The following is a 22,989-nucleotide window of genomic DNA, read 5'->3' as shown; positions in this document are numbered from 1 at the left end:
TAAATTTTTTTGTGAAGATTCCAGACAGTGCAATAATTTCACGATTATGATATAAACCTGTCTGAGAGTAACCAGAGGAGGGCACTATTTACCTAAAATTAGTCTGATGTAAGCTAAAGTTTATAACCACATTGCCTCAGCATAGTTGAAGACTGAAAACGGCTCCTTTTTGCAGTGTCACCGTATAACTTTGATATTGACAGTGACTTAACTTCAATTATGCTACTGTAGGCTACCCTTTTCGTATAGCACATCCTATTTCAATATGGCCGATAAACCAAAGGCCTACACCAGAGAGTAATGTTATGGCCACATGTAAGTAGTACCCAAATCACAGATTATTTGTTGCACTGGTTGTGGAAAGTTACATTGTTTACCATCATGATGATTTGCAGTGTGCCCGAGCCGCGCTGGTCTGGTGTCTGACCACCGTCTCATCATGTATTTGATATATTTTCAGGATAGTATAATTTGTTACATGGTGAGGTACGAAGTTAGTTTGGGCGGGGGTTTGTGCCATCCCCATTCTGCACCTATTGTTTCACAGAGAGAGCACGCTGTTGTTTACACAAAATCCCCGGACAGATATTCAATTCTCGATGTTTAGAACCACCTGCCGTCCTGTTTAGAAATATATTTTTTAAATATTGCAATCTACAATGCTATGAAACATATTTTAAAAAAATACACGAGAGGGAGATGTTCCCGTGTGTAGCCTACTCTAGGGGTAGGTTGTCGTTTTCTAGACAGTTCTGTTCCGCTTCTCGACAGTCGGATGCTGTGGCTGGGAGCCCCCACTGTTAACTGAGCACGTAGGACCGGGAGAAGGGACACGGAAGGAAAAGAATTGGAGAGCATTTGATATCAAAACGGGACACATGTTGAGTTAACGGGTCCACTCCACCACCCTCTACCGTCTACCTCATAAGCGATTCCAGATTTCTAATTTCCCAGTTGTAGACTATTCTGTCGAAGTATTGCCATCGACCGGATTCGTCTTTGAGCTCACAGCCACCCTGCATTTTTCTGGGACTATGGATCTTAGTAAAATGGTAGGTTTCCAGATATCGATTTATTTTTCCAGTGAACATTGTTAAAAAAGGCGCAACAAATATTTGTGTTCGGGTTGAGAGTGTACTAATTTGTTACCGGGATTGTTTATTTAGGAAATTACAAGTTAGGATACTGCAGTCGGGATATATGTTCATGGTCGCTCAAAATAATTTGCTGATCATGCAACTGTATCGAGTGGTGTTTTTTAAGTTGGCCGTGTATGCTATGGATTMTTATAGGATAGTCCAGACTCCAGTCTGATGCATGTTTTAGTGTAGGCTATAACTAGTGTATTGGGCTATAGTTTGCTAATGAATTTCCCCCGACTGATCGGATGTTTCCCCCTTATTTTCTCACATTGGCCCGTTTTCTATGGTCATTAGATAACGTAAGCACGCGCACGTTTTTCACGGTGACTAGAATATCAACGAGCTATCTGACTGTAGTGTTGTTTTCTTGGAGGAAAGCGATGTCAGTCAGACTTATGGTAGCCCAGCTACTTTGCAATGCGTGTCATGGGTCAGTTAAATACTTTCTATAAGGCTACTAGAGACAGCAGCATATCTACGAAATAGGTTGGATTGCACAATACATTTCAAATATTTTACTAACCACCAGGGACATAAAATATATCGTTACAAACCATACATGATTAGTTCGGACTAATAATCCCTCTTATTGATAGACGACCATCACATTTTTGTTACATCATGAGTGTCATTGCAAATATCATGGCTGATAGTGATAGAGGCTATGCATGCTGTTTTGAATGATTGATCATGAATGGCCTACAACAGCAGATGGAGAGCATTGATTTAGTAATCTGTGAATAGGGGAATCCCCACTTGAGAAATCCCCTCAGGGTCAGTTCAACACTGGCTGGACTTGGTGTGAGAGTTCCAGAGCAGGTGCACTAGCAGGGCCAAAGCACCAAAACTGCCCTTTCAGTGCCAACATGGTGTAGTAGGCTACTCTAGCTCTGTATAGAGGGGTGGGGGAAGGGGGTCAATACCAAGCTTTGTGCTCCTCCTGAAATCTCATTGATGTGGAGGTAACCGTTGAGCACACACAACAGTTTGTTTGAGGCAAACACTGGTTGTGATGGAATACGCTCCTCCGTTGTTCTTGGAAGCAACACAGGTTGATCAAAGTCACGTTATAAATATGTTATTGGAGCGATGTTCACCGCTCTGGATCAAACAGACGAAGCCTCAAGGCTGCTCTCTGAGACAAGTTCCTCTCTCTTGGCCAGAGGAAGATAAAGGCCTGCCTGCCTGCCACCTGCCTGCCAGTGTCCTCTTAGCTCAGACTCCTCTGCTTTGGTTATTTATGTCATGCACTGAGAGACAACGATATGAAAACATCAACAGTCTTGGCAGATGCAAGAATCAAAAGCAGATATCGAATTGTTCTCAGAGGGCCCACTACTGTTGTTAAGATGAACTAAAACCTAGTCTTGTAAGAAAACATTTCTACAGTGTCATAGTGTGTCATTCAGCGGCTGATGTGCTTGCCCTTTTACAGTACTTTTATGACATCAGCACTTCTTCAGGAAGTTAGCTCCACTAGTTACACAAAGCAGATAGGAGGCCTCCCTCACAGGAGGTTGCAGAAAGCTGTCTTGTCAAAGGAGGCTCGTAAATGGACCATGGGGTTTAGGTTTTATAATACTAGCCAGGGTCCACACTCCGGCCAGTATGTCTCTTCAACCACCTGCCGTCTTCCAGCCCAAGCCCCACATGAACAAAAGCCTGCTGTCGGTGAGGTTATAGACTTTGACTAGCTCAATGCTGGCGGTTTTGAACTGATAATCCACCTGGCKGTGCTGCTGCTCCAGTTTCAACTGTTCTGCCTGCGGCTATGGAACCCTGACCTGTTCACTGGACGTGCTACCTGCCCCAGACCTGCTGTTTTCAACTCTAGAGACAGCAGGAGTGGTAGAGATACTCTCAATGATCGGCTATGAAAAGCCAACTGACATTTACTCCTGAGGTGCTGACCTGTTSCACCCTCGACAACTACTGTGATTATTATTATTTGACCATGCTGGTCATCTATGAACATTTGAACATCTTGGCCATGTTCTGTTATAATCTCCACCCGGTACAGCCAGAAGAGGACTGGCCACCCCTCAGAGCCTGGTTCCTCTCTAGGTTTCTTCCTAGGTTTTGGCCTTTCTAGGGAGTTTTTCCTAGCCACCGTGCTTCTACACCTGAATTGTTTGCTGTTTGGGGTTTTAGGCTGGGTTTCTGTACACCACTTTAAGATATCAGCTGATCTAAGAAGGGCTATATAAATACATTTGATTTGATAATGGAGTCTTAAAAGACAAGAGTCAATGAGAAGTAGGGCGACAATACAGTAGTATATACCTATTCAGTGTACAAAATATTTAGGCCTACCAGTTTGATTCTGGACAGTATATTCACAGTATTTTGTCATACTTTGGTCCTGAGTAAGGTCCTGCGTTTTTATTCTGAGCACATGACCTGACCAGGAAAAACTCTTTAAATGGGGAGGGACTATCTAAACTTGTCCAATGAGAACACTCAATTTCTGTTGCAAAACATTTTGCTACGGTGTGCCCTAATGAAGACATCCCTGGTCTAATCCATGTTGGCTCTGTTCACATAGACAGGAAGAGTGGCCATGCTGGAGGGATTGTATTTTATGTTTCCTTTCCCTACCGTGCCAGGCTCTTAGAGGTGTAGAGTGAGTGTTCCATGGGAGTGGAAATCGACGTCAGAAATGTGAGCAAATTTGTAAAATGCTCCTTTACCGAAACAAGTAACACAGAGAGCCATTTTCAGTGTGCTGACCTTTTAAAAGGGGTGGAGTTCCAACCTGAAGAAATAATATAACCTAAACCCTCTCACTTTTATGCTCTGTGGCTTTTATAACTTGTTGCTTTGAGGGACGTTAGTAATATACTTGGTTTTCAGTTTTCACATTTGCTTCCTAAAAAGGTGTGTTTTTAAGTGCATAGTATGATGACTGTTGTTTTCACACAGTCTGTCTACTGTGACGTAATGTGAAGTGAGTAACTTTTCAGGAAGTGGCTAGTAGGTGTTTTTAGTTATTTCAAAATGTCCATCTAAAGCAATCCTTGTCAGCAGGAGAGCACTATTGGTCTCAAACAGCTACAAATTGTGTGTGTGCGTGCGTGACCTTAGTTTAAAAGTTTAAAACTTTTACCCCCCTACCTATGTCCAGTTGACCATTGGGGCCACCTGGAAGATGCTGGCAAAGGAAACATTATAAAAGGGGAGCTGTGAAGTCTGTTTGGGTTGGCACCGGGTACTAGGCCTGAGGAGGAGGTGGAGGAATAGTGGAGGGGCTGGGTGCATTTTTCGACAGGCAGGAAATGGGCTGGACGGGGTGTGCCAAGACAGCAAGCCTGACTGAGCACCCCTCTCCCCCTGCTCTCTACCACCTCCCCAGACCCACTGACCCTCTCCCCACCACAGCACCTCTGTGTACAGTGGCGACGCATTCACAGGCAGCCATCCATATTTCCTGTTTTCATTCCCTCCCCCCATTCTTCCCTGTTTACCCATTCCTCTTGAGGTGGTGGGCAAGTCTTAGCAGTACCACCGCAGCAGCCTGCCGTGCATCTCCAGTCCACGGTGCCTGATAAAAGCACTGTGGGAACAGGGAATAGTTTGTGCTGCTTGGCCCCTGCTTGTGTTCTGGTGTGGTTTCAGCACTGCGTGAACAGCAGATCATCTAAAACGCTATCTATCAAGACCACTAACCAAAAAGCACTCTTCTTCCCTGTCAGACATGTAGGTCATGTAAGGATAGAAGCTCGCCAAACTCGTGAGAACCCAGGCTCCTTTAATTTAGACTATTATTTTGATTGGATTGATTGCATTAATTGATTGATTCAATCGATCCAACTTTTTGTTGCACAGGAGTAGAGGGTGCTATCTCTAAATGCAGATGTTTTTCAACCATCAACTTTATTCTGCTCTTCAACCGGTTTCCTAGAGTAGTGATAAAAATATACTGCGTTGTCGTCATAATCATCTAGTGTCCTAGTACCGATATGTCTGCAGTCAAAACCATTATTCAAATGCTTTCTTTGGGAAAATGACTCATCAATGAGAGATCGCTGCATTAATTAAACAGGCACTGACTGGGGCGGCTTTTAAGGCACCGGCTATGTCCTGCTCAGTACTAGACAAGACAGGCCATACTGAATCCCAATCCCCCTAAAGCCTGGGCACTCTTGTAGATCTGATAGGTTTAAGCAGTATGGTAATTCCTTCACCTTGTCTTCTGATAGGCTGGTTGGAGTTTTCACCATATTGCTTGCATTTATCCTTTAAGCTCAACAGTGTGCAGGCCATTAGGGTTTGTTTCTTGACAGTGTCACTGCCACACAGCCAGGCGAGGCTAGCTATCAATGGCGATAGGAGAGGCCTCTAGAGTTCTCTGTGCATTACATAGGTGGGCCCAGTCCAGACTAGTCTGTCTGTGAGGCAAGCCTCATCCTCTGTCTAATCTCCCAACCGCAACACACCACCACCACAGTCTGTTTCTCACCTCCTAATTCAATTTTTAGCAGTCATCATCTCACTTCATCGGCTGCCCATGCTGCGACGAGAGCGAGTTAATAGGCCTGTCTATGCCAGCGAGCCGCTCCAGCTTCTAGTCCCATTGGCTTGCCAGGAGTCCTGGGCAGCTGGCACTCTCTTTCAGACAGACGACAAAGTCGCTCTGTGGACTAATTGGTCGTTCCTGTGTGGGAACTGCTTGCACAAGTGCTGGGAGCCTTCCATCGTTCCTTGGATTTTTGAACGTTTTTTTTTTACGGGAAGAAATGGTGTGGGGTTTGACTGAAATGTTTTGACTTAAATGTAATGGTAGTGCTATTTTTACACTGAACAAAAATATAAACGCAACATGGAAAGTTTTGGTCCCATGTTTCATGAGCTGAAATAATATATCCCAGAAATGTGCCATTTTGTATTTCACAATTTTTTGGGCAAATTTGTTTACATCCGGTTAGTGAGGCATTTCTCCTTTGCCAAGATAATCCATCCACCTGACAGGTGTGGCATATCAAGAAGCTGATTAAACAGCATGATCATTACACAGGTGCACCTTGTGCTAGGGACAATAAAAGGTCACTCTAAAATGTGCAGTTTTGTCACACAACCCATTTGGCATGCTGACTGCATGCATGTCCACCAGAGCTGTTGCCAGATAAATGAATGTTCATGTCTCTACCATAAGCTGCCTCCAATGTCGTTTTAGAGAATTTGACAGTTTGTCCAACTGGCCTCACAACCGCAGACCCTGTATGGCGTTGTGTGGGCGAGCAGTTTGTTGATGTCAACGTTGTGAACAGTGATGGCCTTGGGGTTATGGTATGGGCAGGCATAGGCTACTAACATCAATTGCATTTTATCGATGGCAATTTGAATGCATGGAGATAACGTGACGAGATCCTGAGGCCCGTTGTCGCGCCATTCATCTGCCGCCATCACCCCATGTTTCAGCATAATGCACGGCCCCATGTTGCAAGGATCTGTACACAATCCCTGGATGCTGAAAATATATAATTTCTTCCATGGCCTGCATACTCAACGTGTATGACGGTGTGTTCCTGTTCCCGCCAATATCCAGCAACTTCGCACAGCCATTCTAAGAGGAATGGGACAACATTTCACAGGCCACAATCAACTGCCTAATCAACTTTATGCAAAGGAGATGTCGCTCTGATGCAAATGGTGGTCACACCAGATACTGACAGTTCATTTTTTTTATCCACACCCCTAGCTTTTTAAAATATATCTGTGACCAACAAATGCATGTCTGTATTCCCATTCATGTGAAATCCATACATTAGTGCCTAATTATTTTATTTCAATTGACCGATTTCCTTATGAACTCAGTAAAATCTTTGAAATTGTTGCGTTTTCTTTTTGTTCAGTAAAGAAGATGCTGAATGTGTTGAACTGTATTTGCAAGTTAAATCCAGATATGAGCTATTGTCCTTTGTCCAGACTCCTGCTGAGCTGTTTTCAATACGTCTCATCCATCCCGCAGTAGATTCTAAGACAAACAATGGTGACACTTGAAAAGGTCACACATTCACACAACAGGTGTTCCACCTGTAGCACCAGTGTCCATATCAACCCTGCATGTATGTTTAATGATCGAAGGCATGGCTAGTAGAGCTGAGCATGTTTTGTGGTTCATCCTCTGCAGGGCTACAAGCTAAGCACAGAGACATGGATGGAGTGGAATTTGAACCAGGGAGCAGTGTGTGTTGAGAGATGTTGGCCAGCTCTGCATTCCTCTCTTTATCCTTGTCCTCCTTCTCCTCTTCAGAAGGCACAGCTGTGACTTAATTAGACAGTCACCCTGTGAATCGATCTTGTCAATACAAAGCCCGTCTTTGTCACCTTGAGCTGTGAATATGCCATTTGTAATGAGGCTGAGAGAAAAAGGCAGAAACAGGATATTTTGTCTACTCTTATCATGACTCTTGCGTCCCTAGTGTGTGTATAAAGTTTTGTTGATTTGATCATTATCAGCAAGTTATTCCTCCGTGTGAGACCAACGCACTGCCTGCGCTCCCAGTGAACCACCAGTGAAGTGGACCTGTGATGATTTATCACCCTCTGCTTCCCTTCCCAGAGAGGACTCAGGACATCTGGGGGAAGTGAGATTATTCATGTCCTTTCATGTCCCTCCAGCCACTCCACTTTAGACTTCAATATCACTGTTCTTTATCGGACAACATGCTAGATGTGACACGGGTATTAATTTAAAGCAGAGATGGGCAACTGATGGCCCCACCCCCCTTTTGTAGGCCCACAGATCAATTTCTAAAAACGGAGAAAAAAGAAGTTTTAGGAATTCAGTCGGGGTCTCAACTGTTGAGAGTTAGAATAGTAGAATACACCAGGTGCAATTTCAAAATGTGGATGTGCATCAGCAGTTTTTCTCTTGTTATGTCAGTCAATGATAGTCACTCAATTAGCCCATGTCAGCCCATGTTTGATTGCTAAGTTAGTCTGGCCAGTTATCTAAACTTGTAGTAATCATGGTCAAATTATGGACCGGGGGCGGCCCCCGTTTTGATTTTGTAAGTCGCTCTCACTCAGATATCATATTAACATGACATAAGTCAGAGCAAAAATGTGTAGAATTGCAGGAAACAAGCATAACAATTGCAAAAACTTCTGACCGCCCCATGGCAAAATGTATAGAATTGCATCAAACTTGCTTTAAAACTGCCACATTTTATTTTTGTACCTTGGCAACATGTGTAGAATTGCAGGAAATTAACTCAAAAACTTTCTCTCTTCTGTGGGGGGCCGCAAAGGTTTTTTTCAAGGTAGGGGGCCCCCTAACAAAATGTAGCTTAGGGCCCCCAAAAGACTAGGTCCGGCTCTGACTGCATGTGTGGGTATGGATGTGGGTACGTAGACCCGCGAGCCACTGKMYKSCRWKTGATAAGTTCCGATTTTTTTGTGACCCCCATCAAAGTTGCCAATCCCTGATTTAAAGGCTCAGAGAAGAGTTGGAGGTGCATAGAGGGGCTGTTTTTCCTCTCAGATGGAGGCCGAGATCAAATAGGCCTGAAAGGGATACTCCAAATAGGCCTGAAAGGGATACTCCAAATAGGCCTCAAAGGGATACTCCAAATAGGCCTCAAAGGGATACTCCAAATAGGCCTCAAAGGGATACTCCAAATAGGCCTCAAGGGATACTCCAAATAGGCCTCAAAGGGATACTCCAAATAGGCCTCAAAGGGATACTCCAAATAGCTCTCAAAGGGATACTCCAAATAGGCCTATCACTAAAAGGGAAAAATAATGTGGCTCTTTACACATAAGTTAAAAGAATGTCTCCTAAATTGAGACATTGTGTGGCTGGTGGTATTTTATTGGGGCCCATTGTATGGAAGCACTAGGCTTTATGCGTGTGTGTGTGTGTGTGTGTGTGTGTGTGTGTGTGTGTGTGTGTGTGTGAGAGAGGAATCAGATGTTTACCTGATATATGGCTGATGGGGTTGTGATGTGTGTGTGTGTTTGTCCTTGGCATTTGCTCAGCCCTGTTTGTTTAAACCTCTCGACTGGAGGTAGGCTACCACCACCCCAAGTGAAGCCCACACTGTGCCAGTGTACTGAGGATTGCGTTCTTGAATATTCAGTATAAGTAGGCTACAAATATTCTCTTTGTTACTGATATATTCATATCTTTTTATAGTCGCCGTGTGTGTGTGTGTGTGTGTGTGTTCCAATGGTTCAGTTAGAGAATGGTGTTGGAAACTTCAGGGTTAGGCTTTGATTGACACATCATGGTCCACATAGACCTGGAGCCTACTGTATGTGTAACTAATTGTAATTCACTTTGGCATCTGATAATTCATATAAAAAGAGAGAATTCTGAGTGTGTGGTGTGTTTCTTCCTCGAGTGATGAGTGTGAGAACACCAATCAGTGCAATGCTTTTCTCTTTCCTCTCTCCCTCTCCTCTTCCTCCTCTGCACAGGCTGTGAGCATCAACAAGGCCATCAACACGCAGGAGGTCGCCGTCAAAGAGAAGCATGCCAGGAATATCCTCTTTGTGGAGCCGGGTGTGTCACCTGTGTGTGTGTGTGTGTGTGGCACTGTGTGTGCAGTGTCGATGTTAGTTGCACAGTGTGCATAGTGGTAGCGTGTGTGTGTGTGTTAGATAGAATCTGTTTTTCTCTGACTATAGAGAAAGGAGAGCTGTGTTTATGTTGACTCCCATGTGTTTGTGCAAGCTCTTGTTCCTTCATGACTCAGGGTTGTGTTCGTGCAAAACAAAACAATAATGGAACGTGACCCTGATGTCTGCCGGAACCAGCTTGGTGTGTGTGTGTGTGTGTGTGTGAGAAACCGAGAGACAGACGTCTGTAACGGTCTTTGTGAGATGTGTGGAGATTTTCAGCCCCTCTTGAGAGAACAATGGAAGGTGAATAGGCAAGCAAAACACCTCTCCTATGTTAACCCCCCCCCCCCCCAGCAGCGTTCGTCAGATTATGTGTGCTCTCTCTGCCATCTCCCTGTGTTTCTCCCTGGAGTCGTCTGTCTCACCCTGTATCCTGGGGACCCACCATGAGAAGGGCGCCCACACTTTCTGGGCGGCGGTCAACCGGCTACCGCTCTCCAGCAATGCGGTGCTCTGCTGGAAGTTTTGCCACGTCTTCCACAAGCTGCTGCGAGACGGCCATCCCAACGTAAGTCTGAACCCACCACTACAGCCCTGATGGGACACACACCTGTGTCGCGATCTGTAAGGCGTGCAATAGAAAACATTTTMCAGCAGAAAACAGAAATGAGCATTTATTATTGGACAAGACTAGTTAGTTCCTCCCTGTTTCACTACGTTTTCTTTTGGTCCCTAATGAACACAACCCTGAACATACTGCACGCCAGGGACATGCCCATCTCTCCATAGACTTGTGCTCAAGAAGTCTCGAATTATACAATATTCCCTGTTTATTACTCTGCTGGATTTGGTTTGAAGCCAAGCAGGGTAGGGCTAGAATGGGAGACTCTGACGCTCTGTGATCACTAAGATCCCACAACACTTATCCCAAGACTAGGGGTGTTAACCCTGGTCGCCCTGTCTTAATTCCTAATCTGGCACTCCTCATCCCCAGTTTCCAATTGGCTAATTTCAACCCCTCTCCTGTCCTCTCCCCTGCATATCCTTCCAAGGTCATTGCTGTAAATGAGAATGTGTTTTCAGTTAATTTTCCTGGTAAAATAAGGTTTAGGTCAACTAAATATAGGGGTGGTTTCCCGGAAACAGATTAAGTTTAGTCCTGGACTAAAACCGATTTTTAAATGGAGATTCTCCATTGACCATGCTTTTAAATCCAGGACTAGGCGTAATCTGTGTCCAAGAAACCGGCCCATAGGGAATGTAATTTAAGATTTGCACTTAATTCAGAATAGCCATTAGTCTGGTCCAAGATCTGTATGTGCTGCCTTGCCAAGTCGTATTGCGTTGTCATGCCAAACGCTAACAGATCTGGATACCAGGCTACATAGCCTTTACTTCTATTAATGTATCCTACTGTACAGTGAGATGACAACCACCAGTTTAGTCACAGTAGCTACTACCTCCAAGAACTAGCTTCATGCACCATGCAAATGATCAGCACCCCCATACACATTCATTCACTTCTGAGCACCCAGGCAATTMCCCAACACACTTGCCTTCTAGAACACACCCACACAATGCATACAGTACAACTTCACGTGTAGTGCTCTCTCTGTTGTATCAGTAAGATTCTGAACGTTTGGCTTGTGGTTTCAGCCTTGTCTAAATTCTCTTTCTGTCTCTGTGTGTTCAGGTGATAAAGGACTCGATGAGGAACAAGGCTGACCTGAGTGACATGAGTAGAATGTGGGTAAGGATCAGAACACAGCACTGATGGTTGGCATTACGGTCCTAAGGCCCTTCCCAACCAGACCAGGAAAAACTCTGAGCCCTAGTCATCATGTCTACCACTCTTAACCGGCAGGCTGGCACGGACACATTGGCTGCGTTGGAAATTGCATCCTATTCCCTATATACTGCACTAAGTTTGACAAGAGGCCTATGTGGGCTCTGGTCAGAAGTAGTGCACTATATAGGGTAGGGCTGACCCCAATTAGTCGACTGGTCGATTGTTTGGTCGATAGGCTGTTGGTCGACCAACGTTTTTATTTAGTCGAGCATTAGCAAATATATGTACAGTACCAGTCAAGTTTGGACATACCTACTCATTCAAGGTTTTTTAATTAAAAATAAATATTTTCTACGTTGTAGAATAATAGTGAAGACATCAAAACTATGAAATAACACATATGGAATCATGTAGTAACCAAAAAAGTGTTTAAAAAAAAATCTAAGTAGCCACCCTATAAAATATACTTTGATTTGTTGAACAGTTTTTTGGTTACTACATGATTCAATATGTGTTATTTCATAGTTTTGATGTCTTCACTACTATTCTATAATGTAACTCTATAATTCTATAGTGCACACACATTGATGCGACTCTAATGATGATTTGAAAAAAGTCGCTTGAAAGGCATGAGCTCTGCTTTGTTTTTTGCACAAGCTGTACAAAATGCATCAGTCTCTCATTCACAATTTGACAAGCACTTGATAATGCCTGAAATTTCACGGCAGCATCCCATTGTGTAGCCGTAATGCATCCTAAAACAATCCATGCCTTTTGCGGCCAGTGCTGCGCGCTCGCGCACTCCGAAGCATCTCTCACTCACATGGCTCTCCATCACGTGATTGAGTCTTTCTCACAGGCTACAAGTGAAGACAAACACATCGGGGACGCAACTGCGTGTGTRCTTATCCAATTCCGAGGTGCATATTGAAGATATTGGAAGTACTGTTAATTTACTTTTCATCAGCCAACAAGATGAGTAGYCCTAACGAACAGCAAAAGCACTAACCTATGTCAATCTACTATCCCCCATAGTACAAAAGTTGACCTATTCTGTGTGAGAAATAAATATTCKAAACATAGTCTGGGACAGTTGTGGGATGCGATAGATCCCAAGTTAATACATACAACCACTAGCATCAAARWWTTTTTTTTACACAATTTGGCTGACGCAACAGATCAGAACATTTAGCTTAAAATGTTGGTAAACTATTATATTAACACATAAGTGCAGCAATGCGCACACGGCAGTGGGCTATAAGCACAGATGTTCCATTAGCAGGAAAACACCATTATCAAAAGTGACCGCAAATGCGACTATGCATGTAATGCTTTTATTATAAAGGTGCATTCTTAAAGCTCYCGCGCTGCTTATGTATGCCAGTTAGGCTCTACACCCCTTGTAAAACAGATTAATGTGCTTAACTTATTAAAATTATTTGGCCACCTAAGTTATGATACAAACCTATGGGCTAGGCTACATGAGGTGTGTGACTATGATTCGAAAAAGTCGAGGGGAAAAAAGGCATTGTCTCTTGCCTTACGCTGGTCATAATTCACAAGTGATAATGTATCATTTACAAGTGATAGGCTAATATTGTTCCCCATCAGGCTATTCTTAATTTAATATTGTTTTTACATATACTAAATAATATATGTGTGAAATTTGTCATGCACTTATCCTGAAACAGGGGCATGGAAAAAATACATGTCATCTATGCACTTAAATAGCGAATGGAGGACCGCTTTTCCCATGTATTTTCTTTTGCTGAAATTTTTACCCCAGCCAGGTAGGCTATAGTATTAGGAAAGTTGAGGAATAAATATAGTAGGCCTAGCCTTTAGAAAGCTGATGGGATCCTCTTTTTAATAGAGGCCATAACTCTGTTTTCTTGCGCAATTGCATGGCCTATGAAAATGTTGCACAACATGAGCTCATGGGCTGTCATGAAGTGTTTGATTAGATTTTTGATCACATTTGCATTGATGCCAGAGTGATTAGAGGAACAATAGAGTGCTGAGTATCAGGCAGTTAGCAAGTTTGCTAGGCTACTTATGACCATCGGCAGCATCAGAGCTTGGAGAAGCCTTGACTAAATGGACACGTGGAATTTGACTGCCTTCATGTGTGTCAGTAATACGGTCACCGCAACAGCCCTAGACCCAAGTTAATAGTTGATATAATGTTTCAAGTTCGTTGCAGGCAGGCCATGCATAGCCAATGTGATTCATAGGATATTTATTTTCAACAGGATATTTTGCATGGTTGCATCAAGTTAAGGTTTCTTTCTTCTGGTTATCTTGATCTCTGGCTCCCTTTTTGAGTCATTTGTGTCTCATTTCATCAAACAGTGCGCTTAAAGCATCAGACAAGCTCAATGCATATGTACTGAACAAAAATATCAATGCAACATGTTTCATTTCATATAAGGAAATCAGTCATTAGGCCCTAATCGATGGATTTCACATGACTGGGCAGGGGCGCAGCCATGGGTGGGCCTGGGAGTTCATAGGCCCAGCCAATCAGAATGAGTTTTTCCCCACAAAAGGGCTTTATTACAGACAGAAATACTCCTCAGTTTCATCAGCTGTCTGGGAGGCTGGTCTCAGACGATCCCACAGGTGAAGAAGCCTGATGTGGAGGTCCTGGGCTGGCGTGATTACACGTGGTCTGTGGTTGTGAGGTCGGTTGTACGTACTGCCAAATTCTCTAAAACGATGTTGGAGGCGGCTTATGGTAGATAAATTAACATTCAATTATCTGGCAACAGCTCTGGGGGACATTCCTGCAGTCAGCATGCCAATTGCGCGCTCCCTCAACTTGAGACATCTTTGGCATTGTGTTGTGTGACAACTGCACATTTTAAAGTGGCCTGTTATTGTCCCCAGCACCTGTGTAATGGTGATGCTGTTGAATCAACTTCTTGATATGCCACACCTATCAGGTGGATGGATTATCTTGGCAAAGGAGAAATGTTCACTAACAGAGATGTAAACAAATTTGTGCAGAACATTTGAGAGAAATAAGCTTTTTGTGCGTATGGAGAAATTCATGGATCTTTTATTTCAGCTCATGGAACATGGGACCAACACTTTACATGTTGCGTTTATACTTTAGTTCAGTGTAGTTGATTTTATTAAAAAAACACATAGGGTGTGTCTATATATGGAAAAATACACGATTAACAAACTTTCGGTCCACCAATATGTTTTTTATTAGTTGGGGACAATCCTAATATAGGGAATATGGTGTGATTTTTAGAACACGCATGTCATTTACTGTACATTGACTGGGGGGTAAAATCATGATCCCCCTCATTATTTCCCCTCAACGCAATATCAGTGTGGTGCGTCCATGCCGGTCTGCTGTCAGTTAGTGTTGCCATCGCCATCTGAGTGACAAACATTCTAATAGGTGACAGTCACACAGCAATGTGGTCCTGCTAAACCTGAGTCAGACTCAACAACAAACACGCTGTTGTTATGGTATCCTAATGGTGCTACTGTGTATAGACAACATCTTTACACTCTTTTGGAGGGCTGACTGTGGACTGAAACAAATGTTTCCATCCAGTTAAAGGATTGATTTAGGACTGTTCATTTGACATATGTAAAACGTTTACATTAAATAACCACATTTCAACAAAAGAGTTGCCTCTGGGTTGCAGCAGTACAGTGGAAAAGCCAAACCGTTTACTGCCCATGCATTCAGTGAGCAGATGGACGGGGGAGCAGTAGGGGCTAATGCTGACAAGTAACCTTTTCCTGGAAGTACACTTAGTTGGGTCTCTCTTGGTATTTACTGATGGTACAAAATATACTAGGACTCTGGGAGAGTGACCTTGATGACCAGTCAGTACTGCTTCCTTCCTGTTGTGACAACACACTGAGGGCCCAAAGAAAGGGAAGTGAGAAGAAGCAATTTACTATATAGCTGGCTATTCATTTTGACACACACACATGCACACTAGTGATGCATGGGGTTGACTCATAACCCGCAGTCACCGTGGTTATATCTGCGGGCGGGTGGGTTTAGGGTCATGAAATATTGTGTGGTTGAATAAAGAGAAAACAATACCTTWAAAAAATCCATATGTATCATTCTATAGGCTACATCAAATGTTTATTTCATTATTTTAGGATATCTGGCATTAGTGCATGAGCCTAACTTTAGGGCCTGACTGTACGCAAGGGAACTGTAACCTATGGTTCAGATGGGTTCAATAGTAACTGAAATCTGGACACTGACTGTAGGTCTACAACATCTCACAGCCTTAATATGAACTCCTGCAGAATTAAGCATTACTTACAGTAAAATGATACACCAATTATAGGCAGCATTTTGACTGGGGAACAAGATTTAGATCTTTTAGCATCTTGAGAGAATGTGAATGTGCATTTAGCCCCTCTACAGACGGTATATATCTTRAAATAAAGTTGTATATAATGTGTTTAAAATCTGTTGTCTGTATTCTGTCTCTAAATGTTGTCTTTCACTAGCAGCACCATATTACCAAGTACAATTCTGAGTATGTGTAAATGTACTTGGCAAATAAAGGTGATTCTGATCAGCGTCATAAAAGCTGATTTAGTATTTCAACCACACAAATATGCATCCAAGCCGAACTGAAAACTTATCAGAAACATGTCGGGTTGTTTTCACAGCTTTCTATTTCCTTACAACCGGTCAAACTGATGTACAGAAAATCTTTCCCGTTAAAAAAATAAATATATTATTGCATTTTCTCCCCGGTCTCTAAACGTCTTTGCTCCGTGAAAGGAGCAGAGATGACAAAGAGAACTTTACCGATGTCAACTAGATTCAAACATTCATTCTATCGACTTATTACATTATTCTGGTGAGCAAGAGTTTATTTAGTCTTCTAGGCCAACATTTAATGACAGAAGAGAAGCTTAATGTATCTAATTATAGATTATAACAATTACAAGCAGAAATGTGTATAAATCAGGCAAAACAAATCCTGCACCCCCTGTCAAATCGTTTTTGCCGTCTCTGACTAGCCTACAGCGCATTTGCTTTATTAGGGGGTTAGGGTCAGGTGTGGGCCTCAAATTTTCACGTTATCACATATAGTCGGGCGGTTGCGGATGGGTTAGCAATCGCGAGCGGGTGCAAGTGAACAACAAGCTGACCTGCGTACCACTAACACACACACACACACACACACACACACACACACACACACACACACACACAGGCCTGCACTCATACAGTGCAAGACATTGCAGAAGCAGATACATTTTATTTAATGATAAAATACCTTCTGCAATGTCAGCAACTCGCGACTTCTTTGGAACTCTCCCAAGGCCCTGGAGAAGACCATGTCTATCTCACTTTGATCTGGTCGCTCTCTCAGGCCTCTGACTCCATCTGTTCCCCTTTTCCCCTCTGCCCTCAGGGTCACCTGAGTGAAGGATATGGGAAGTTGTGCAGCATCTACCTCAAACTGCTTATCACCAAGATGGAGTTCCACGTCAAAGTGAGTAGTACCTCAGCCTGTATGAACGACAGGCAGACCAGTCTCCCTTGTCTGTCTGTCTCTCTCTCTCTCTCTCTCTCTCGGTCTCTCGCCTATACACTTCTCTAAGGATATTCCTCACACAGAAACACTTTTCTAAAACTAATCAGTAGTTAATAGATAGCTAAGCTCAGTGAAATACTGCAGGCAGCAGACTTGGTGTTGCTCTGGGGGTTTTAGTCATTGTTCCTGGAGATGGAGATGCCTACTGAAGTGAAAAAAACGAGGTTAAATCTCAATTGTATTTCCTTGAATCCTCACGTCCTCTCTCCTTGTCTCCTTCTCAAAGCACATTGGAGCAGAAGATCTGAGGTTCCTCCCCTCGACTCTTCTCCTCCGATACGTTTTGAGAAGGACGCAAGGAGAGATGAGACGTGGGAGCAAGAAAATACAATTGAGATTCAGCCCGTTCTGATATGACTCGTTCTTCTCTCTCCTCCCAGAATCCCCGTTTTCCCGGCAACCTTCAGATGTCAAACAGGCAGCTTGACGAGGCGGGAGAGAACGACGTCAACAACTTGTGAGTGTCGCTTGCCTTTGTTGTTTTCACCAAACCACAGAGGGCTGGATCTATAATGATACATATTCTAATATATCCCCAATGTTCCCTTTTAATTATTATTACAAGTGTTGAAATTGACAAGAAAATGCAGAATGTATTGGTTATTGCCTTCTATTAGATACTCTATAGCATATGACTCTTGTTATATGTAGACAAACCAACTCTGGTTCATTGCTACATAGGTCTTACAGCCTCTGTATGTTTGATGTGTAGGCTACTCCTCCACTTTGTACATGCTGTGAACACTCCAATCCAACCCCTCTGTGCGTTTGTGTGTGTGTCCTCTCACTACAGCTTCCAGTTGACAGTAGAGATGTTCGACTACCTGGAGTGTGAGCTCAACCTATTCCTTGGTGGTAAGCTATTCCTGTCTCTCTCTCTCTTTCTCTCTCTCTCTCTCTCTCTCTCCATCTCTCCTCTGCAACCACGCTTATCTAAAGATGTTGTGACATAACATGGCCCTCAGTGTTCACACACAACCATCTGGTTCTAGCTTTTATATGTCAGGGTCATGTTCATCCGCACAGTCAACGGAAAAAGTTTTGCAACAGAAAACAAACATGAGTGTTTCTTATTGGACAAATCCAGGTAGTCCCTTTCTGTTCTTGTCCATTCTCTTCCATTTGGTGTCTAATGAACATAACTCTGGTTTTGGCTTCACAGGTTACGTCCCAATATCCACACTAGCATACCACTTAGAATGTGTGCCCAATAAATTGCTTAATTGAAAGTAGTAAACTAGTATGAACATTAAAACAGAGCTATACAGTACTCTCCTGTCTCTCGGCCACTATAAGCTCTTCACAAAGTAAAACACACACCTTCCATCTATCTCAACATGAGTGCCCTTCTTCCTCCATTTCCTCCAACACTCAGTAGGACTAATTTCTACCCTGTCTCCTCCTCTCATCCATCATACACACACACACACTTTGCCTCCCATCAGGAGAGATGTTTTGCGGGCTAAAGCATCACGTCACCCAGGAGCTGAGAGGCGTGTGTGTCTGGGTTTGGCTGCACAGGAAACCACACCTCTGTGTGGAGGGAACGACTGGGTCTGTAGGGACTGGCATCAGAACGGGAGGGAGGGAGTGCAAAGGCGATGGAGCGACTGAAAGAGAGCTGTAATGAGAGAGGAAGAAAGAGATACTGTTGGAGTACATATTCATTGGTTGATTCAGTCTAGAACAGRGGTTCCTAACCACCTGCGTGCACAAACAGTGTGTGCCTTTTTTGTGTGTGTGACAGTCACTAGTGTTTGTATGTGTGTGAGAGAGTAATAGAGCGAGATGATTACAGATATGTTTGTGTGTCCTCCCTTGCAGTGTTCAGCTCCCTGGACATGTCACGGTCTGTGTCGGTGACAGCGGCGGGCCAGTGTCGCCTGGCTCCCCTGATCCAGGTCATCCTGGACAGCAGCCACCTGTACGACTACACCGTCAAGCTGCTCTTCAAGCTGCACTCCTGTGAGTCCAACACACACGCCCCCCGCTGGACAAATGGCAGAGTGACAGCCTGAATACCTCATACTTGACTACTAATCTAGGGCCAACAGTTTTTCCTGTGACCGTCCCAGAAAACCTGTGGCTATTCCAAGGGCACATCATTCACATACTTTTCCTGGTCATATCATGGGGTTAGGAAATGGCTAAAACCTTAGTACACACGCACTGTAGTACACACACATTTTCAGTAGTTACACACACACACACACACACACACACAGTCACACACATTCCAAAACTCTGATCTGTTTGTTTGTCTGTTCCAGGCCTTCCTGCTGACACACTCCAGGGCCACAGAGACCGCTTCCAGGAGCAGTTCAAGAAGTGAGTTCACGCACAAGTCATGGATAGTGTCCCAAATAGCACCCTATTCCCTATATGGTGCACTAGTTTTGACCAGGGCGCATAGTGCTCTATCGCCTGCAGTGCTGAAGGTGTGATGATGAAGGCGGAGTGTTTCATCAGTGTGTGTGTTGTCTCTGCTAGGCTGAAGAGTCTGTTCTACCGCTCCAGTAACCTGCAGTACTTCAAGAGGCTCATTCAGATCCCACAGTTACCCGAGGTAAGGCCTGGAGTCCTCCTGAACTAGCCTGTAGATTAGACAGGACCTCTGCTGTGTATTATCAAGTAAATACTGTATCATTCACACARGCTCACACCCATGCACATGCACGTCGTCTCCCATTTTCTCTGTTGCCCTTGCTTCCTCTTGAGGAATTTGGGCCCAGGTTGCTGTTCAGCTACTTGGGTTAAGTGCTATACAAATACAATTTGATTAATTGTGTGTGTGTGTCTCTGTCCCTCTCTCTCTCTCCGCTGTCAGAACCCACCTAACTTCCTGCGGGCGTCGGCGTTGTCGGAGCACATCAGTCCGGTGGTAGTCATCCCGGCTGAGTCGTCCTCCCCCGAGACYGAACACATGGTGGACCTGGTGGATACCGACGTCCCCGTCCAGCCGGTAGCGCATCGGAACATGTCCCATTACTGCTTTCTTATAGGGCGCCGTTTGTAACATGCCATATTGTGTGTGAAAGATGAATTTTGTGCGCTCGGTGACTCAAACTTATCCCATTCCTGTGGCATGTAATATTTATATATATATATKTWRTTRTTTTTTTTTWCAGAATATGGCATGTTACAAACGGTGCCACTTCTGTGCTCAGTCTTAGTTGTACAATATCTGTGTCTGTCAACTTAACCTAATGAAACCTAAAGCCTATAGAACGACTGGCTGGCTGGCTGGCTGACTGTCTGTCTTGCTGTGTTGGTTCCGACTAGGTTGCTGTGGTAGAGCCCAGGTTCGACGACCTCTTTGGCACGTCCGCCGCCACGGACCCCTTCAATTTCAACAATCAGAACGGGATGCGCAAGGATGACAAGTAAGAAAGACAACAGAACCAAACTGGCTGCACTCTGGATGACCGAATTTMACATTTGTAGGATATCCTTTGTCTGTATAGATTGGTCTGAACTGTGTGACAAACTGAAAGCCCTGCAGCTGAGGTATGGCCTGGGCACACCGTACCAAAACGTTTTGCAACAGAAAATACGCTTTTATCATTGGCCACGTCCAGTTAGTCCTTTTTCTATTTTGGCCCGTTTTCTACTGTTTCTTTGCCTAATGAACACGACCTTGTCCTGTCCTGTTTCCATTAGGGACCGCCTGATCGAGCAGCTGACACGGGAGATCCAGGCCCTCAGGGAGGAACTGGAGTCTTTCAGATTGGAGGTGAGGAGGGGGGAGGAGGTTTAATGAGGCACTTGAGCCACTACAGAGCCAGTTCTCCATAATGCCTGAACTTCTGAGGCAGTGTGTTTACACACTGTTGAACCATAACATTCTGTCRCTCCTCTCMCTTTCCATCTCTCGCTCTGCCTCTTTCTCTCAGAGTGGGCGTCTGTGCCAGGCGCTGCGCGGGCGGGTCAATGAGCTGGAGGCGGAGCTAGCAGAGCAGAGCCACCTGAGGATGCAGGCGTTGGGAGAGAGCGAGTTCCTGAGGGCGGAGCTTGACGACCTGCGCCGGGTCAAAGAGGACACGGAGAAAGAGCAGCGAAGCCTCACCGAGATCGAGAGTGAGTCCAGAAACAACCCGGGCACATCTGCACAACTCCACCTTCTAGCAGTTACCCACTACCATCCGACACTCCAGTACCAATCTATACCACTTGACATGTGTTTTGTTAGTTTACGTGTGTTCAGCCCTCTGACTGTTGTGACAGTAACAGCGCTGTCTGTCCGTGTGTCTCAGGGAAAGCGGTGGCCAACGAGCAGCGCTACGTCAAGCTGAAGGAGAAGTACACAGAGCTGGTGCAGAGTCACGCTGACCTGCTGAGGAAGGTAGGCCCATCCAGACCCCTTACGATCAAAGAACCTCAACCCTCAGACTCATGGTGCAGGCTGACTCCTACCCCTCTCAGCCAGTGCCCTTTTGCTCCCTCTCCCTTGGCCCGAACCCTTGTTTGCAGATCTGAAGGGTCTGGATAAGTATGAACAGTGTAGTGGTGGAGATTTCACCATATTGCTTCCAACTTAGCAATCTGCAAACATCAGAGGTGTTTGGGCCAAGGGAGAGGGGCCAGGAGTAGGGTGTGAACAGGGACCCCCTATCCATTCTGTACTACAACATTTCTATGGAGAATACACTTCTAGCAGCAATGCTCACACGTTTCCTCCAGATTTCTTGTTTGTAATTCTAAAAGCTCTTCCCTCCCCTAAAACGTCTTGTGTTTTTCTGTTTGTGGCTTTAGAATGCGGAGGTGACTCGTCAGATGACGGTGGCGCGYGCGGCTCAGGACGAGGTGGACAGCGTGAGGAGAGAGATGCAGGAGAAGGTCAAGGCTGCCCAGGAGGCCGCGGAGAGACGGGTGAGGGCAAGGCACACACTGTCCTGAAATACTGTATCGCCCTCTGTTTTCTCTCTCTCTCAACCGTTTCTCTCTATCTCTTTTCCCCCTCTCTCTCTCTCGCTTTCATGGACACAGATGACTTCAAATGTAATATACTTAACTTCTTTATACTACACTACATTTAAATCTTCTCTCTCTATCTCGTTGTGTAACTGAGATGCCTTGCTGTACATGTAGGGATGGAGACCTAGCAGATGACATCTCTCTCCCCCCACATCGCTCTCTGTTCCCTCTCCCCCTCCTTTCTCCATCTCTCCCGCCTCTGTCCCCCTTCAGGAGCAGGAACAGGTGGAGCAGCTGCAGGAGCTGCAGAGGGAGCTGATCTCCAGCAGGGCGGAGCTAGACACCCTGAAAAGCACCATGGCCTCGTCCCAACAGGTGGCCAACTCTCTAGCCAAAAACACTCACCCAACAGTACAGTCCTCTCCACTCTACTCCACTTGACCTCACCCTGACACCTTCACATRGTCTTTACTCTGTCTTCTATCTTTACATTCCCCAACTCCATGTTACTCTTCTGCCCATCTGTGTGTGTGTGTGGAGAGGGGGTTGTGTGGAGCGTGATCCCGACAGTGTGTAGGCCTACCACTCTTCACTCCTGTCAACCCTATTTCTGAATCAACACACTCACTTCTCTCTCGCCCTACCCCCTTCTTTTCTCATTCTCCCTCACACAACCACTCCCTCCTGTCCTCACACACATACTCTGTCACACATTTCACTTACAAACTCTTTCTTCCCGCTTCTCATTCACATTCCTGTTCGCATGCTCAGGAGGGTGCCCACAAACAGGTGAGGGAGAGTAGAAGAATGGCAGTTGTCATATCCATATCTCATAGCACTTAGGGCGTAGTCACCATTAAAAAGGTGGTATTAGGAGTGTATAGTGTGTGAGCCTTGTTGTTAATTTCAGCAGATAAACACAGGGATAGGTACGATCCTAAAATACTGTATGTGTATCATACTGTTTCTTCTC

General features: G+C 44.6%; 1 protein-coding gene across 1 annotated transcript in view; it reads left to right on the top strand.

Moving 5' to 3' along the window:
* The window catches only part of LOC111949341 (huntingtin-interacting protein 1), a 41,358-nt gene that overhangs the window by 5,808 nt on the left and 12,561 nt on the right, over positions 1 to 22,989 (top strand). Inside the window, exons 2-17 of the mRNA XM_023966433.2 lie at positions 9,567 to 9,630; positions 10,136 to 10,278; positions 11,404 to 11,460; positions 16,920 to 17,000; positions 17,483 to 17,559; positions 17,896 to 17,957; positions 18,927 to 19,067; positions 19,373 to 19,430; positions 19,593 to 19,668; positions 19,930 to 20,064; positions 20,385 to 20,485; positions 20,763 to 20,835; positions 20,996 to 21,179; positions 21,356 to 21,444; positions 21,855 to 21,971; positions 22,290 to 22,391. Of these exons, the coding sequence (XP_023822201.1) occupies positions 9,567 to 9,630; positions 10,136 to 10,278; positions 11,404 to 11,460; positions 16,920 to 17,000; positions 17,483 to 17,559; positions 17,896 to 17,957; positions 18,927 to 19,067; positions 19,373 to 19,430; positions 19,593 to 19,668; positions 19,930 to 20,064; positions 20,385 to 20,485; positions 20,763 to 20,835; positions 20,996 to 21,179; positions 21,356 to 21,444; positions 21,855 to 21,971; positions 22,290 to 22,391 (1,560 nt within the window). The remainder of the gene's footprint in view (positions 1 to 9,566; positions 9,631 to 10,135; positions 10,279 to 11,403; positions 11,461 to 16,919; positions 17,001 to 17,482; positions 17,560 to 17,895; positions 17,958 to 18,926; positions 19,068 to 19,372; positions 19,431 to 19,592; positions 19,669 to 19,929; positions 20,065 to 20,384; positions 20,486 to 20,762; positions 20,836 to 20,995; positions 21,180 to 21,355; positions 21,445 to 21,854; positions 21,972 to 22,289; positions 22,392 to 22,989) is intronic.

This window comes from Salvelinus sp. IW2-2015, linkage group LG22 (assembly GCF_002910315.2).
Source record: "Salvelinus sp. IW2-2015 linkage group LG22, ASM291031v2, whole genome shotgun sequence".
Taxonomy (NCBI): Eukaryota; Metazoa; Chordata; class Actinopteri; order Salmoniformes; family Salmonidae; genus Salvelinus; species Salvelinus sp. IW2-2015.
This window is presented reverse-complemented; position numbering and strand designations above follow the sequence as displayed.